At 40.4% G+C, this 17680-nt stretch overlaps 1 protein-coding gene across 1 annotated transcript in view; it reads right to left on the bottom strand.

Moving 5' to 3' along the window:
* sls (sallimus) overlaps positions 1 to 17680 on the bottom strand; it is a 78608-nt gene that overhangs the window by 1618 nt on the left and 59310 nt on the right. The window contains 12 exon segments of the mRNA XM_068285938.1: positions 6 to 110; positions 302 to 607; positions 679 to 1697; positions 1751 to 1892; positions 1967 to 3634; positions 3719 to 4687; positions 4809 to 5060; positions 5134 to 5175; positions 5431 to 9190; positions 9192 to 10573; positions 11298 to 15159; positions 15161 to 17680. Coding sequence (XP_068142039.1) covers positions 6 to 110; positions 302 to 607; positions 679 to 1697; positions 1751 to 1892; positions 1967 to 3634; positions 3719 to 4687; positions 4809 to 5060; positions 5134 to 5175; positions 5431 to 9190; positions 9192 to 10573; positions 11298 to 15159; positions 15161 to 17680 — 16027 coding nt within the window.

The following is a 17680-nucleotide window of genomic DNA, read 5'->3' as shown; positions in this document are numbered from 1 at the left end:
TGTACCAGTAATTTCTGAACCACCGTTACGCGCTGGTACCTCCCAATCAAGAGTCACACTACGGCTTGTTACATCTGGAGCTCTTAGATTTTGTGGTGGTGAAGGTGGCGCTAAGTAATAAAAGAATGGTTTTAAATTATTCATTTAGATATGTATATTCCAATTAAAGATCGGTTACGTTCTGTATTACGTACCCATATTCATAATTTCAGTGGCTTTATTTAGGCGGCGGAACATTATCGAAAGCATTAGTATTAAGCATTAGAAAGCGAAAAACTTAAAATTAATCAAAGTTACTTACTTATCTTGCGACCAACGGTTATCTTTTCGGTTGTCTCAAAAGCATCACTCGTGCCAACTTCATTTCTGGCAAAAATTCTAAATAGGTAGCTCTTATTTCTGATAACATTCTCCACATGAATATTTGTCACAGTTCCCGTCGTTATGCCCACAGAGCGATAGACAGTTTCGCTCTCTTCTCGAATTTCCACAATGTATTCAAGGATCTTAGAACCACCATCCGTTTCTGAAGGTTCCCAGGCCAAGTTGAATGAAGTATCATTCATGCCAGACACATTAGTAGGAGGAAGTGGTGGTGATGGTTTTTCTATAGCAAATTTAATTAGAATTAATAAGTATACGTATGTATGTACTTTTCATCATTATAGATTTACTTACCGAATTTCTTGGTTATGGTTACAGTCTGACTCTCTGTGGGTTCCGATTCACCAATTGGATTGGCAGCCACAACACGGAACATATATTGAGCATTCATTGATAGCTTTTGCACAGCATATGAATTGATGTCCTTGTCAAAATCGGAAACCTTCATCCAGACATTGTTATGTATATCACATTTCTCTAGCGTGTATTTGCTAATATCCATGCCACCATCATCGATAGGCGGTGTCCATTCCAAAGTGATGGAATCCTTCTTTACATCCTTGATTTCCAGCGATTGTGGTCGACTAGGCTTATCGATAACTTGAACTTGACATTCCACATAAGTGGAGCCAGATTCATTTGTTGCTGTCACCTTGTAGCGTCCGGTGTGCTCGCGTGTTACTTTCTTAATTGTATAGATTGAACTTGTTTCGGTGGTCTCAATGGAAATCTCTTTGGTTGTCTTCTGTTCGACTGTCTCCTTGTGCCAGGTGACTGTGGGTGATGGATAGCCGCGTACCGTTGCAGGAATGGTAAGAGTGCCACCTGTGCGCAATTTCTGCGACAAGTACCTATCCTCCACCTCAATGCTGGGTTTTTGTTGCAATTTCAGTCTACATGAAGTCTCCACGGAGCCCTTCTCATTAGTTGCCACGCAAGTGTAGGTGGCTTCAGTCTCTATTGTTGTCTTTTCAATAATATATTTGGCTACGCGATTCTCATAGCGCAAACTGGTACTGGACTCAATCACTTGACCGTTCTTCTTCCACGTAATCTTGGGCTCTGGAATACCACCAAAGACGCAGGATAATGTCACCTCCTTATCCAATTCGCTGATCACATCTTGGAGTGGTTCACGTACGCTTGGAGCTTCAGTTTCTACCTTGGGTACTAAACGGATGGGCGGTGATATGGGAGATGGTGGCGATGGTCCAACTTCATTTACAGCAATTGAACGGAATACATATTCTGTATCGATTTTCAGTTTGCTGATGGTATATGTTGTGTCCTTTATCTTACGTATCTCAGTCCATCTAGAAAGGCATATTTTATGTTTTTTACTTAATGTTAATACTGATGTACTTACTTCTCTTCCTTTACGTCATGATACTCTAGAATGTACTCGATAATTTCTGATTTGCCATCATCCTCGGGAGCCTTCCAGTAAAGGGTAATCGAGTCGTGCATAACCTCCAAAGGTTGTGGGGTGCCAGGGGCCGTGGGTTTACCTAAATAAAAAATTTTAAAAAGGGTTTAAGTTCTTGTTTATCATGCTTCAATTAATTCGCAATCAGGCACTTACGCATAATGATTAGGTGTAGACTGGCCTCTGCCTCGCCCACTGGGTTGACAAGCTTAACAGTATACTCGCCCTCATCATCGTCAACCACCTTTTTAATGGTCAACGTAGCAGATTGCTCATCAATGGTCGGGATTGTGCGCTTTGACTTGGGTATGACAACCTTGCCTGTTGTCCATTCGGCTTCTGGGGTCGGCACACCAGTGAACTTAACTGTAAAGGTCGCATCATCATTTTCTTTAACCTTGATGGTCTGATCCTTGTCAGAGGTAATGACGGGTGGCAGTTTAAGCTCCTCAACGCAAAGTTTTGTACTGGTTGTGACATTTTCGGCAATACAGCTGATCTCACCGTCATCTTCGTCGTTGGCATCGTGAATGACGAGACGTCTTACTGTGCCCTCAACGAATACCTCATGTTTCTTGTTCGGCTTAATGGGTTTGCCCTTCTTGCACCAAGTTACTTCGACATCGGGCTGCGATAGCTCCACTGTAAACTCAGCATCTTGGGTCTTGGTGGCAAGTGTAACATCTGGCAATGGCACTATAAAGTTTACCAATGGCTCTTCAACTGTCAATTTTGCCTGTGATGTTTGCTCGCCTACTTGTATGGAATATTCACCAACATCTTGAGGTTTCGCCTTGAGAACACGCAAGGACTGCTTCTTGCCATCGATTGCTAATTGTATACGATCGTTAAAGGAAATTTCTTTGCCATTCTTGAACCATTTGACTAGTGCGTCACCCTTGCTTAGTTCTATATCGAAAGTAGCGTTTTCGCCCTTAGTCACTGATACATCCTTTAGTGGCTTAATAATCTCCGGTGGCAATTCAATAACCACCAATTCACAGCTGCATTCTTGTCCCTCCAGTTTACATGTGTATTCACCCTCATCGTGTATGGTAGTGTCACGTATGACCAATCGTCGTGATTTGCCATCCTTGATGAATTCACAATTCTTGTGCTCAGGTGTGATTTTCTCACCATCTTTGTACCATGTAACCTCACAGGATTCTGTGGTCAGTTCAACATCGAGAATTGCAGTGTCCTTTTCAGTAACCTCGTAATCTTCCAATACCTTTATGAAATCGGGCTTACGCTGCAGCACTTCGACAGTAGATTGAGTTTCCTGTTTTTTAACCTTGCACACATAAGTGCCTGAATCGCGTAGGTTTGTATTGCGAATAACCAATTTGTGGGTCTTGCCATCTTCGACCACTACCCGATGATCCATGCCGCTAAGCTCTTTGCCATTAAAGAACCATTTGGTGGTAACCACATGAGATGTTTCGCATTCTAGGGTAAGTGATTGCACCTCCTCAATAGTGATGGTCTTCTTCAGTTTCTTGGTAAAGGTCACCTCATCGACCTCAACTATCACACGAGCACCATGCGATGTCTTACCAATGGGATTGCTAGCAATGCACTTGTAGTCACCGGAATCAGTTTCGGGATTAGCATCCTTGATGATGAGCTCAATATTTTCACCGTCGTAGACTTGCTGAATACGTTCACTGGGATAGAGGGGATTATTGTTGAAAAGCCATTGCACCTCGGGCACTGGGTTGCCAGAAACCTTAGCAGGCAAATGAATTTCACCCTTTTGTGGTACATTCTGTTCCTCAAAGCGCTCCACAAACAAAGGCGGCTCTGCATTTCCACTTGTGGGTTCTAAATCGAAGACAGAGAAAAAGGGTATTAGTAAAAAGGTGAATTAAATTGCATTTACAAATTGACATGAAACAAATACCCTACCTTCTATGGTCAGATTAGCAGTGGTTTCCACACTACCCAAAGGATTAACAGCCTTAACTGTGTATTCGCCCTTTTCGGACTTCTTTGGAGTGATTAATGTTAGGGTGTGCAGGTCCTTGTCTGATTTCGCATTTTTAATTGGTTTGCCATCCTTGTACCAGGTCACTTTTGGTGGTGGATTACCAACGATTTGGGTCGACAGCACAACACTCTCACCTTCACGAATGACCATATTTCGCAATGGCTCAAGTATCTGTGGGGCCTCCTTGTCACTGGTTCTCACCTTTAATGTGATGGGGAGACGTGCTTCGCCCTCACGATTCGTTGCAATCACCTCGTAAGTGCCTTCTTGTGATTTCTTCACCTTGTTTATGTGCACAACACTGCAATACATATGCATGTCCGATTCGGTGACAATACGTATATTTTTAATTTCCTCTTCATCAATGTCTTCTCCATTGAATGTCCAAACAATATCCGGTTCGGGGACAGCAACAAGGCGACACTCTAATATGACATTAGTATTTTCATCCACATACTGAGCCTTGGGCTTCTTCGAGAATGTCGGTGGAATACCTTCGAGAATGTCGGCTAATGATGATTCACGTGACATACTACGACGAGACAAAGCTGTAGCATCGCTACCATGATCTGACAGTGGACTTTCCACAATTAATTCGGTTGTGCTAGATGTGAAACCAGCTGCATTCTTAGCAACGCATGTAAATTTGCCAGCATCTTCGGGGAAGACTTCACGTATAATCAAAGTAGCCACATTATCATCGTCGTAGAACATTTGGAAATCTTGTGATGGTTTAATAATTGCAGTTTCTCGGAACCAGGCGATTTGTGGACGTGGGTTGCCCTCAACCTTGCATTCGAACTGCACTGTATAGCCATCCTGTGTGTGCATCGGTTGCAGTTTCTCAATGAAACGTGGTGCTGTGGGCTTATCTTCTGGACCAGGACCTTAACAATTGAACAATCACAAGACAATACATAAATATTAAAGTGTTATTGACAAGACGAGACGTCAGCAGAACAGGACAAAATTTACTTTTACAGCATTAAGTTGAAGAAGCCAACTTACGTTCAAAGACAGGCAGCTTGTCAATCTTTTCATGCAACTTGTTTTGCACATATTGGGCATATTCCTCGGGTTCCATTAGATAATGAGCTGGTACCCAGCCTTCCTCTTCGGTAATGCTCTTTTTTACATACCACCATTCAGAACTGTGTCGACCAATTACAGTTACCTTTTCACCTTCAACCAAATTGATGGCTTCATCGTTATCGGCAATGTAGTTGCATATAGAATACATTACATTGACATTGTCAGATTCTATAAACAAAAACCATAATTAAACACACATTTATAGTAAAAGAAATTTAATATCAACGTAGATGAGACTTACCATCAATATCCATTTCTCGAGTAATATTAAGTGAGGCTCCATCTGTGACAAAAAATTTAAACATTATTAATTTATTAATTGGACAATACAGTTTTTGGATTATATGTATTATTAGTCGGTTGTTGCTGGGTCACAATAAGTAATTGATTATGCGTTAGCCACTTGACAATTATGTCGGTTACTTTTACCTTGCTACGCTGTCATATACAAAAAGCTGATGTGTTTATTTTTCTCTTTGCGAAAATAAATCAATTTTATGATTCTTTGGCGATATAGGTTGTTAAAAAACAAACTTACCTTCGTTGAAGAGTTGTTGTACAACTTTACGCTTCTTCTTGAAAGTTAGAGAGTCCTCATCGTAGGTGACTGAATCGCGTTTTGGATGACGTATGCCAATCAGGAACTGTTCTTCTTCTTCATCTTGGACGGAATAGCTTGGTTTCGGTTGCTTTTTCGGTTTCAGCTTAAAGTCAACCTCATCTGGTGGCAGTTCATCGACAAAGTATTCTTCTGGTTCTTCAACTTCATCAATTGTATCCTCGTCATCGCGGATTTCCTCAATAATTGGTCCCTCACCATCGTCGTAGTCTTGCAGAATTTTAATTCTAGCTTCGTCTGTCGCTTCAGAGTAGGTCTTCTTAATTGGTTTTTTGATCTTTACCTTGCCAGACATCGATACTTCCTCCTCAGCGTATGAGTCCAAAGCAATGTTAAATTCTTGATCGACATCCTCCTTTGTTTTTGTACTCTTTGCACGGAATGTGACATTTTCCACGTCGGAGTATTCTGGAATGTCGACCTTCTTGCGACGCTTCAGTTTTTTTACAGTGTATTCTTGATCTTCTTCCTCAGTGAATTGTAGTGGTTTGGACTTACGACGTTGACTTACGACAAACTCTTCCACATCATCACCTTCTTCGTATTCTTCCTCTTGACGTTTAATTGAAAGTTCTGCCGCTGCTTCATCCATGGTAGTTGGCTTAATAGGACGCTTCTTAAGAACTGTAGCTGCCTCCTCGACGCCCTCATTTATTGTATGGGGTTTCTTGAAGGAAAGACTAAACTCGGTTTCTTCATGATCCTCGACTGTTGGCTCGAAAGGTTTCTTTGGCTTTCTTCGGACTACAACAGCCTCCTCAATGATCTCCTCCTCTTCAATTTCTACTGGTCTTTCTTCAATAACCGTTTGCTGCAATTGTAGCTCATCGGCTGCTTCTTCAACTGGTTTCTTTGGCTTTTTCTTCTTTTTAAGTTGAACGGTCTCGTCAGAAGTCTCTTCTGTCACCCTCTTCTCCTTGGGCAATTTAACATCTACTGAGAACTCTTCATCTTGTACCTCTTTGGGAGCTTTAGGCTTCAAAGTAACTTCAGCAGCGACAACTTCTTCGTCTTCAGGTGCTGGTTTCTTCAATTTTATAACTGCTGCGTCGGCTATATCGTCTTCCGGCTTTGGTTTTTCTGGTTTCTTAAGTTGAACTTCTTCGACAATTTCCTCCTCAACAATAGGCTCAGGAGTAATCTCTTGTTCAACTCTCACAGTAACTTCATCAGCGGCCGCTTCTTCAACTGGTTTCTTTGGCTTTTTCTTAACAACCTTTGCTTCCCCAACAACTTCTTCGACCTTAGATTTCGGTTTCAGAGTCACTTGAGCTTCTGGTTCTTCAACCACTTCGAGGGGTTTTTTCTTGGGCAAATTAAATGCTTCTAGTGGAGCTTCATTTTCCTCTGGTTGAATTTCCTTAATACCGAATTCGTATTCAGTCGGCTTCTCTTCGGGCTGTTCTTCGATTTCCTCTATGATTTCTTGCACCTCGGTCTCAACGGGTAGCTCTTCGGTCAGTGTAACCTTTAATTCCGCAACAGCGTCTTCTTCTTTTACAGTTTTCTTTGGCTTCTTCTTAATCTTGGCTTCCTCAGTGATTTCTTCAACTGGTTGTTTGGGCTTTATCACAAACTCAGCCTCTGGTTCTTCTACGACTTCAGCTTGTGGAGCAGGTTTCTTCTTTTTCTGAATAGTAATTTGTTCTTCTGGCAATTCCTCGACAGTTGGCTCCTTTGGCTCTTTAATGGTAAATTTGAAGTCTTCAGGTTTCTCTTCGGGCGCCTTAGTTTCTTCCACTGTTTCAATTTCTTCGATTTCCTGAACAAGCTCCTTAGCTGGGGCCTCTTCTTCAATGATGGTAATCTTGAGGTCAGCTGCTTCTTCTTCTGTCGGTTGTTCAGGCACTATGGCAATGCTTTCGGTCGCTTCAACTTCTTCAATTGGCTTGGGAGCAGATACGATCGCTTGAGTCTCAGGCTCTTCTATAACCTGCGGCTTTGGCTTCTTTTTACGATGAACTTTAATTTCTTCTTCGACAACTTCCTCGATCACTTCACGTGGCGTTTCCTCGACCACTCTAACCTTATGTTCCTCATAGATCACTTGCTGATCTGGCTCTTCAACAACTGGGACAGTAATTACCGGCTCATCTACGGGGGCAACTTCAACTGGTTTTTCTGGCTCTGTCTCCTGGACTCTGAACTTATATGTCTTCTCGTCAACAGTTAGATCTTCTTCCTTGACTACAGTCTCAACCTCTTCAACCTCTTCAATAAGTGGAATTTCTTCTGGAGTTTCTTCAGTTATCTTGATCTTGAGTTCATCCGCCACAACTTCCTTTACCTTCTTCTTTTGTTTCTTTGTTTTAATTTCAGCCTCTTCTGTAACTTCTTCCACAGGCTTACTCTCCTTAATGATAAATTCAGTTTCAAGCTCTTCGGCAAAGGTAACAGAAGGTTTGCGTTTTTTAACCGAGAATTGAGCTTCACTTGGCTCCTCTGTCGGCTTGGTCTCGGTCTCAGAAATGCTGATTTTAAAGTCTTTCGGTTTTTCCTCAACTGGAGCTTCCTCTCCCTTAACAATTTCTGCTTTAGGATATTCATGCACAATTTGTTCAGACACAGAGGGTTCGGTCTCTACAACCTTAACGTCCAGACTAGCTGCTTCTTCTTCGGGTTGCTTGGGCTTTTTGGTTTTCTTCTGTTTAATTTCAGTTTCTACATGCGTCTCTTCTACAACCTTCGGTTCGGTCAATACAATCTCTGCTTCAAAATCTTGAGGAGCTTTTGGTTTCGGCTTTATCGTAAATTCTTGTGGAACGTCTTCTTCAGGCTGCTTTTCGACTTCAGTGATCTTTTCCGGCTGTGATTCCTTAAGAGTAATCTCGAAGGAGTCATACTTTTCCACTGATTTTGGTGTTGGGGCTTCAACCTTTTCTTGAGGGACTTCTTCAATAGCTTCAGCAGGTTTCTCTCGAATGGCTTCGGTTTCGGTCAAACTTATTTCATATGATTTCGGTTTCTTAATCTTTTTCTCTGCCTTAGGTTTAACCTCTTCAACAATTTCTTCTTCAACTGGTTCCTGCTTGTCTTCTTCAACAATTTCATGTTTGACTTCGTCGACTTCTTTGACAGGCTTTTTCTTAGTCTTCTCTTTTACTGTTATCTCTTGCTCAATTACTTCTTGTGGCTGAGGCTCTGTCATCTTCAGTTCAACCTCAAATTGTTCAGGTTCCTTCTCAGGCTGTTGAACTGGCACAGAAATTTCGGCAGTTACATCTTCTGGTTGTGTTTGTTCCTCGTTTGGTTCATGTAATGTGACTTCAAACTCTTCGGGTTGTTGTAACTTTGGTTTCTTCTTACGAGTTACTACTCGTTCTTCAATGACTTCTTCAGTCGTTTCATGCCTCTGATCGAAATCGATTACCCTGACTTGATGCTCTTTCGGGGCTTCTTCGGGTTCCAAAACAGTAGTGGTGATTTTGTACTCCACGGGGATTTCTTCTGGTACTTCTTCGGTCTGCGGCACATCCTCAACGATCTCTACCTCAGATACTGGTGTTTCTTTAGGTTTCTTCTGTTTCACCTTAACTTCTTGAGGTTTCTCAGACTCAACAGGCTCTTCGGCAATGACTTCTTCTTCTTGAACTGAAATCTGGAACTCGTCTAGCTTTTCTTCCGGTGCCTTCTCCTCTTCTTGGTGCACTTTCTTGGCCTTTGGTTTCTTTGTCTTTTTTGTCATCGTCAATAACGTCAATAGCCGTTTCTTTTTCTTTGGACTCCTCAATCTTGGGTTTCACAATTGCTTTTTCAGCAGGAATTTCTTCTTCAGCCTTCTTTACAGGCTTGAGCTTGATTTCTGAGTCAGGCTCTTCTGGTGCTTCGCTTTCTGGTATACGGAATTTAACTTCCTGTTCTGGGATTTCTTCTTGCTCTTTCGGTACACCAGGAACAATTTCAGAAATTATTGTCTCTGGCTCTTGTTTAGTTTTGTCCTTTGGCTTATATTTTGTTTTTGTAGGTTTCTTTGGTTTTTCTGGCTTATCCGGATGTTCAATAGGCTCAAGTTCTTCTGGAACATATTCGGGGTGCTCGAAATCAACTGGTTCAAATGGTTCCAATTTGAATTCACCTTCTTTGGGCTGAGCTAGTTGTTCCTCAAGCACGGTAACTTCCTTTGGTTTTCGTGTTAGCTCAACATCTTCAACAGCTTCTTGAGGCTTTTCAGGTATCTTCTTAAGTGTAACGTTATCGGGTTGCTCTTCCTGTTTAGGCTTTTTCTTACCCTTTCCGAGCTTAATCTTCACATCTTCTTGCTCCTCTGCAGGCTTGGGTGATTTTTCGGGCTTCTGGTATGGTATCTTCTCCTCTGGCTCTTCTTCGCTGCTGACATACCTTTCGTATTTTTCAAGCTCCACTTTCTCCAGATCGTCTTTGATCTTCTTAGTTTTCTTAACCTTACGTGGCTTAAACTTAAGCAGCTCTTCGGCCTCTTCTATATTACGAGATATCTCACCATTCTCTTTCATGGCACCGATCTCTGTCACCTTGGGTATAAGTGGAGCTGGTGGAAACTCGACCGTAACCATGCGAGTCTTGAGTCGGAATTTGGGTAGCTGAACAGATTGTTCGTCAGTTGGCTTCTCCTTTCTTTTGCCTGGCTTTAGTTTTACTGTCTTGGGAACATCAGCCGCCTCGATAACGGTCACCTTTGTTGGCTTTTGATCCTTACGCTCAATCTTCATTGGCTCAAGGCTGGCGAATTCTGGCTTAAGCTTTTTGGGCAAACCGAATTCAAGCTTTTCGTATTTTTCCAATTCAGTTTTCTCGATTTCTTGTTCCAATAGCTTTCTGATAATCTCATCATGATCATCGGTCTTCTTTTTGACAACCTTCTTCTTTTTGGTCTTTGGCTTAGTGAAGCCTTCAACGGTTTCTTCAGCTGTTGGCTGGTCTTCGTCTTCATCTTCGACTTCTTCGACAATGGGCTGTGATTCTTCAACTTCGGCAACTTCATCAATTACTCGGACCTCGAGAATCTTTTCGGGTTGATCTTTTTTGACGGGCTCTTCATCTATTATGCTTATGCAATAGTCTTTGTGAACCTCTGGTATATCACCTGTTGTAAAAATGCATAAATCTTTGGATTAAAAATATTCAAATAATTCACTGGAAGCCTGTGGTGGTGGGTCCGTGCATTGCTTTTGCAAAGCAAGCAATCAATTCGTTGAACTTGACAGAAGACATTTTTTATAGCTAAATATTTACAGCAAACATTATATAGCTTATCCAATTTGATTAAGGAATGTGGTATAATATAATAGATATATATAGACATAGTAAAAATGTGTACAATATTACATAGTGTAGTAAATGGTGGGGAATGTTAGTTTCACGACGTCATCAATTTAAAAAGTGCAACAATCGATTAAAAAAATAAACATGCATTTAAATTATATTAGATTAAAGTGTTTTTATTGGTTTTTTCGGGAGTTTTGGGGAGGCTTTGAAGTTATAGCTGGGATAGAGAAGGATAAGAAAATATTCGGATAGCAAATTATGGACTCTAAATTCATCAGTGATACAGAGAAACAAAGATATAGATTGTGTGAAAGAGCGAAAGAGAGAGAAAGAGAGAATCAGAAAACGACAGAAAATAAAGAGAAAAAAGGAAGAGGAAAAGGCGGCGCAGTAAATGGATTTCAACGTTGATTTCAACAGGTTTGGAATACAAAAGAACAAAGAGGCGAAAGACACAGACAAAAGGAGCAGAGTAACAGGTGCATGTGCATGTGCGGTAGGAGGATTTTGAGGCACCACAAAACTCTCATCTAATAACTTACTTGATTCAACGCTTTTAACTGTGTCTGGTTTTGTTTTCTTATGTTTAATAGTTTTCTGAATTGTATCTGTTGTTGTGTCATCTTGAGTGGGTATCTCATCTTGTGCGCTTGGTGTAATTTGTGCTGTGGCTGTGTCCTCGGGTTGTGCAATTTCATTCGGTTTTGGTGTTGTCAGTTCAAGGGAGTCAGTCTCTGTCTCGTTCGGTTTGTCTCGTTTCTGTTCGACTATCTTGGGTTTTTGAGTCTTTTGTTTCTTGGGCTTGATAGATTCGTCAATTACTGTTGGTGTTTCGGTTGTTGGCTCAGTTGATGTAGTGGATATTACCTGTTCGGGAATATCTTCGATTTCCTCTTTAGGCTGATCTGGCAGTTCAATTTTTTCGTACTTTTCAATATCGGGTTTGGGTATTTCCTCTTCAATCAGGTTCTTTACATAATCATCTAGCTCGTCCTTCTTAATTTTCTTTATTGTCTTCTTTGCCTTTGGCTTAGGTGAAGGTTTCTCCTCAAAAAGCTGTGGCTGTTCTTCAGAAATCTCTTCTGGTATTGGTTCCGGTTCTTCGTCAACAATAACCGTAACCGAATCGTTATCTTCAGTTTCAATTGTTGTAATTTTGAAAGTGGTGTCTTCTTTGGGCCCCTTCTTCTTCAGAATCCTCTTAGTAGTCTTTTCTTGGATTGGTTTACCTTCCTCTGTAATGACCTCTTGTGTTTGAATCTCCTCTGATTGCACTTCAATCACTTCAATTGGAATTTCTGCTTGTTTTGGAGCCACTTCCTCAGATATTTTAACTTCGGCTAATGGTTCCGTCACAACTGTCTCTTCTGGCACCGTTTCTTTAAGCTTAACCTTTTTGTCTTTCTTTGGTTTTTCTACAGGGCCCTCCTCTAAAACATCAATAACTTTAGTCTCCGGCTTCTCTTTAACTGACGGCTCAAATTCCATTTTTTCATACTTTTCCAGTTCAGTCTTTGGCGTTTCCATGTCTATCAATTTCTGTATATAGTCATGAATATCATCCTTTTTGACGACCTTCTTGGTTTTCTTCTTGGGTTCTTTTGCCTTTTCATCCTGCTGAACGGGCTCTGGTTCATATTCAACAATGGTAATTTCTGCTTCTGGTTGATCATCCATAAACACTTCAATGATCTCGATTTCACCCTCGCCCTCGGGACGTTTAATTTTACGTTTCGTTGTCACTTGCTTATGAATTTCACCAGCATCGTCTGTAGTTTCCTCAACCTTTGTTACACTCTCAATTATCTCGATTGAGAAGGTCTTAAGTTCTTCAGGTTCCAAATTACTTTCCTTAATGGATATTTCGTAATTTTCATCTTTTGGTTGTTCAGATTTTTCATGAACTTCTTTTGGACTCTGTTTCTTTTGCGGTTTCTCCTCAACCTGTACTTCTTCTTTAAGGGTAACACTAAATTCTTCCGTAGGTTGTTCGACAATTGTTTGCTGTTGTTTAATTTCAAATGGCTCTTCTGGAGCCTCCTCTTGAGGCCGTTCCTCAACCACCTTGATCTTCTCCAAAGGCTTCTTATGTTTTTGGGGTTTCTTAATGTTTTCGGTCTGTTTCACTTCATGGTCTGGTTCTTCAATAATTGCAGATTCCTCCTTTACTGCAATATCAACGTCTTCAGTAATTTGTATATCCTCTGATGTACTCTCAACAATGCCAATTTCCTCATGCACAGGCTTTTGTTCTGCTAATGGCTGTTGCTTGTCCTTCTTTGGCTTATTCTTTGGTTTATCAGATGTTGGTTTCTTCGGAGACTCTTCGATAACATCGACAACATCAGTTGTCTCCTTCGAATTAGGAGCCTGTTCTTCAAGAACCGCCATAATAAAGTTCTCTGCGTCATCCTTCTTAATTTTTTTGGTGCGCTTTTGCTTTACTACTTGTTTGTCCTGTTCCGTTGTCTCTTGTGGAGTTGTGGTCAGCACTGTTACTTCAGACTCATTTGTATCCTGGTCAATGACTTCAGTTATTTCATGAACTACCTCATTGGGTCCATTCTTTTGTTTTATTTTCTTTGTTTTAACAACCTTTTCCCTAACCTTACCATCCTCATCGGGAACTTGTTGCTTTTCGACTGTTTCCTCAAGCACAGTTATTTCGAATGGAGTTTCTTTTGGAACTGTAGGAATAAATTCTTTCACTGAAATCACTAACTTTGGTGCCTTTTCGGAAGACTCTGATAATGTTTGCTCTTCTTCTTCAGACTTATCTTCTGGTAGATCCTCAGTTTGTTCTATGGGTTGCTCGTCCGTGACCTTAACCTTCTTGACCGGTTTCTTCTTTTTCATTTTAATCGGTTCATCTATATCAATTTTCTCATATTTCTCCAATTCTGTTTTTGGTATATCCTGTTCAATTAGTTTTTGTATATAGTCGTGAAGATCATCCTTGGGTACCTTTTTGGTCTTCTTGACCTTGGTCGGCTTAACTTCAGCAGGTGTTTCCTCTTTTACAGGTTCGACATCCTGAGTTGTAACTATAACCTCATATTCGGGTGTATCTCCTGTTGTAGTCTCAATAATTTCAATTATTTCCTCTTTAGGACCAACCTGCTTTTTGATTTTCCGTTTAGTCACTGTCTGTTTTGTAGTTTCTCCCTTTTCGTCAATAAATTCTTTCTCCTCTGCCTTAGTTTCGATTTCTTCAATCTGGAAAGTTGGTTCCTTGGTGGGTTTATCTTCTTCGTCAAAGTCTGAGACAATAGTTTCAAATTCCTGGAACTCTTCTGCCTTTGGCGCCTGTTCAGATGTAATATTTACTGAAAAATTATCATCTTCCATCGGTTCGGGTTGTTGAATAGCTTTGGGTTTGGTTGTTTTCTTAGTTTTTGTTGGTTTCTTTTCATCCGTGATTCTCTCTTCTTTAACACCAATGGTGTAGTCAATGGTTTCTTCAGATATGTCCTCTGAGGCTTTTTCAACCAGCTCTTCGGATACTTCAAATTCCGTTTCTGTTTTTGGTTTTTCAAATTCATCCTTTTCTGTGATTTTGTGTTTCTTTTCAGGTTTCTTTTTCTTCTTGGACTGTTCTTCAGAAATTTGTTCTTCCTCACTTTCTATCATTTCGACTGGCGTTGGTTCGACGAATTCGTCAATAACATTAATTACATATTCCTCGATGTCAGCTTTTTTAAGTTGTTTTGGTTTTTTAATAACCTTCTTTTCCGATTTTGGTTTTTCTTCTGCCGCATCTGGTTGATCTTCGGTAAGCTCAACGATGGTTACTTCTGCTAAGGGCTGGTCGTCGCTTGTGGTTTCTGTTATTTCAAAGATATTTTGCTTTGAACCCTTGCGTCGAACGACCTTACGTTTTTTAACAGTCACTTCCTTAACAGTTCCTTCTTCAGTAGGCTGTTCAATCACTTCGGTTGTTTGTTCGATTTCTTCCAAAGGCAATGGACTCTCTTCCTCTTTCTTTTTCTTAGGAGTCTTTTCTTTTTTAGTGGGCTTTTGTTTTGGTCTAACCTCAGGAGTTTCTTCAATTAGTTGTATGGGCGCAACGAATTCATCGGAGATATTGACCAAGTATTTAGAAGATGCTTCTGGCTGAGAAGGTGTTTCTTCGACATCCTCGACCAAATTAATTGGGGTCTGTTCGTCGACTGAATCTGGTTCGACTTCTTGGACATCAAACTCGTGGACGGTTACAGGAAGTCCATCGACAACCTCGACAGTCTTCTTGTGATGGGCTTTGATTTTTTTCTTGGGCTGTTTCGGTTTTGCATCTATTTCCGTTGGTTCGTATTGTTCTAGTTCAGTTTTAGTTATTTCCTGTTCAATGAGTTCCTGAATGTATTTGTCTAAATCATCCTTTACAGGTTTCTTTTTTTTAATTTTTTTGGACGATATTAGCTGGCCACTCCCGCGCTTCTGGAGTTTCTTCTGTGATAATCTCAGTGGTTGTGTACTCAATATCGGCCTCTGGCTTGTTTTCCTGATAAGTTTCAATGATTTCAATGACATACTCTTTGGGACCTTCTTTCTTTTTAAGTTTCTTTGTGGTCTTGACCTGTTTAACTTGCTCACCGTCTTCATTAATAATATCCTCGATGACTGTTTCTGGAGCTAACTCTTCAATCCGGATTTTGTGGTCAACTGGTTTTTCAGTTGCTTTTTTAGGTTTGGCTGTCTTTGTTTTTACCTGTTGCGTTTTCTCTATCTCTTGAGGTAACTCTTCTTTGGTACTTACATATTCTTCCCCTTGGGGCACATCTGAGTCTTCTTCTTCGAGTTCCTTGAAATTTTGTGGTTCCACGAGCTCCTCAAGAATGTTTATAACATAAGTTTGAACATCCTCGGGCTTCAATTTCCTTGACTTTTTCACGGGTTTCTTTTCTTTTGGCACAGCTTCCTTAACGGACTGTTCCGGTTCGGTAATCTCTACGATAGTCACTTCAGCTAAGGGCTCATCGCTTATAGTGGTTTCAGTGATTTCGAAAATTTGTTCTTTTGGTCCTTGCTTTCGAGAAACCTTTCGCTTTTTCACCTGAACTTCTTTAACTATGCCAGCATCTTCCGTTACATGCGTGACTTCTACTATTTCGCCAATGTCTTTGAAAATGGGCTGAGGCTGTTCTTGCTTGTCTTCCAATACTTTCGATTTTTTTACCTTTGCCTTAGACTTGGGAGATTTTTCAGTAATCTCAATTAGATCATCTTTAGGAATTTCTACTGAAACTTTAGTTTCTTCCTCAATAACTTCGGTGGCTTGGAACTCTTCCTCCTCAGACTGTGGTTCAAACTCCTGTACGCTGACCTCGTGTATCGTTATCGGAACACCATCAACAACTTCAGTCGTTTTCATGTGATGTTTCTTAATTTTTTTCGGTTTTTTAGTTGCTGTTGTCGATTCTGTCACTGTTGGCTCGTATTCTTCAAGCTCTGGTTTGGAAATATCCTGTTCTATTAGTTCTTGAATATAATTATCAAAGCTTTCTGCTTTAGGCTTCTTCTTTTTGACAATTTTGACTTTGTGCTCCTCTGGTTTATTTTCAAATTCTTTGGTTGGTGTAATATCCGTTGTCTGAATAATAAATTCCGCTTCCGGCTTATTTTCCTCAGAAGTTTCAGTAACCTCAATAAGATATTCTTTTGGACCTTCCTTCTTCTTTATTTTGCGTTTAGTTGTAACTCGCTCGACCATTTCGCCTTCTTCATTGACGATATTTTCGACTATAGTTTCTGGTGTTAGCTCTTCAACACGAATTGTGTATTCAGAGATAATTGATGGTGTAGGTTCCTCTTTATGTGTTTTCGCAGACTTTTTCTTGCTTTTTGGAGCAGTATCCTTAATTTCAATTGAGTAGTCCTCAAAGGGTGTAGGGATTTCCGTTATTTCGGTGGCTTCGATGGGTTGATCTTCTTCTATAACATTCTCCTCTGTTTGAACCGGTTTACTTTCGGTTACACTTATTTTGCTCACTTTCATTGGCTTCTTCTTTTTATCCTTTGGCTTGGTAGTTATACCAGTTAGTACCTCCTCGGTTACTGCATCTTTTTGTGAGACTTCGTCAACAACTGTAGTCGTGAACGCATTAATGTCTTTGTCAACGGAAGATTCCTTCTCAGGAATTAGTGATAAATCTTCAGAAATTTTAGCTATCAGCTCTGATGGTGCTTCGTCGATTACATTGACAATGTACTCTTTAAGTTTGTCTTTGTGAACCCTTTTCACTGTTTTCTTTGGTGTTTTGGGTTTCTCATCGTTTGGCATTTCAATCGTATCTTCTAAAGCTTCTGTTGTTATAACAATAACCTTTGCTTCATCATTATCTTCGATATCTGAAGTGACAGTTTCAAGGATCTGAATTTCATATTGCTTAGAACCTTTTGTAGCCTTAAGCTTGCGTTTTTTAGTTATCTTCTCTTCTTTTAGTTCAATGGATTTTGGAAGATCAGATGTTGTTTCAGTTGATTCGTCTATTACCACTATCGGAAGTGTTTCGCTAATTTCTTTCAATACTTCATCCACTTTTGGTATCACAACCTCTTCTTCCTTTTCTTCTGGTCGCTCATTGATAAGTTCACTGTCAATTCTCTTGATTGCGAATTCATCATACTCTGGAAGAGTTTCCGCTTCGATCGTTTTTCCCTCCGTAACAGATATCTTGGCTTTGTGTTTTTTAGTTTTTGGTTTCTGTTTCGGTTCATGCTCTATGACGCCAACTTCAAGAGTTTCTCCTTCATCGAGAACTGCCTTTTCCGGTTTAGGCTTTTGTTTCTTTGGTTTCTTTGGCTTTCCATCGACATCAATTTTCTCATATTTTTCTAGTTCTGTAACGGGAATTTCTGCGTTAATAAGCTGTTGTATATAGGCATCAAGCTCATCCTTTTTCATTTTCTTGGTTTTTTTGTTTTG

The sequence above is a fragment of the Drosophila tropicalis genome, unplaced genomic scaffold (genome assembly GCF_018151085.1).
Source record: "Drosophila tropicalis isolate 14030-0801.00 unplaced genomic scaffold, ASM1815108v1 contig_443, whole genome shotgun sequence".
NCBI classification, from domain to species: Eukaryota; Metazoa; Arthropoda; class Insecta; order Diptera; family Drosophilidae; genus Drosophila; species Drosophila tropicalis.
Note: the sequence above shows the minus strand (reverse complement) of the source record. Positions and strands in the feature narration are given on the sequence as shown.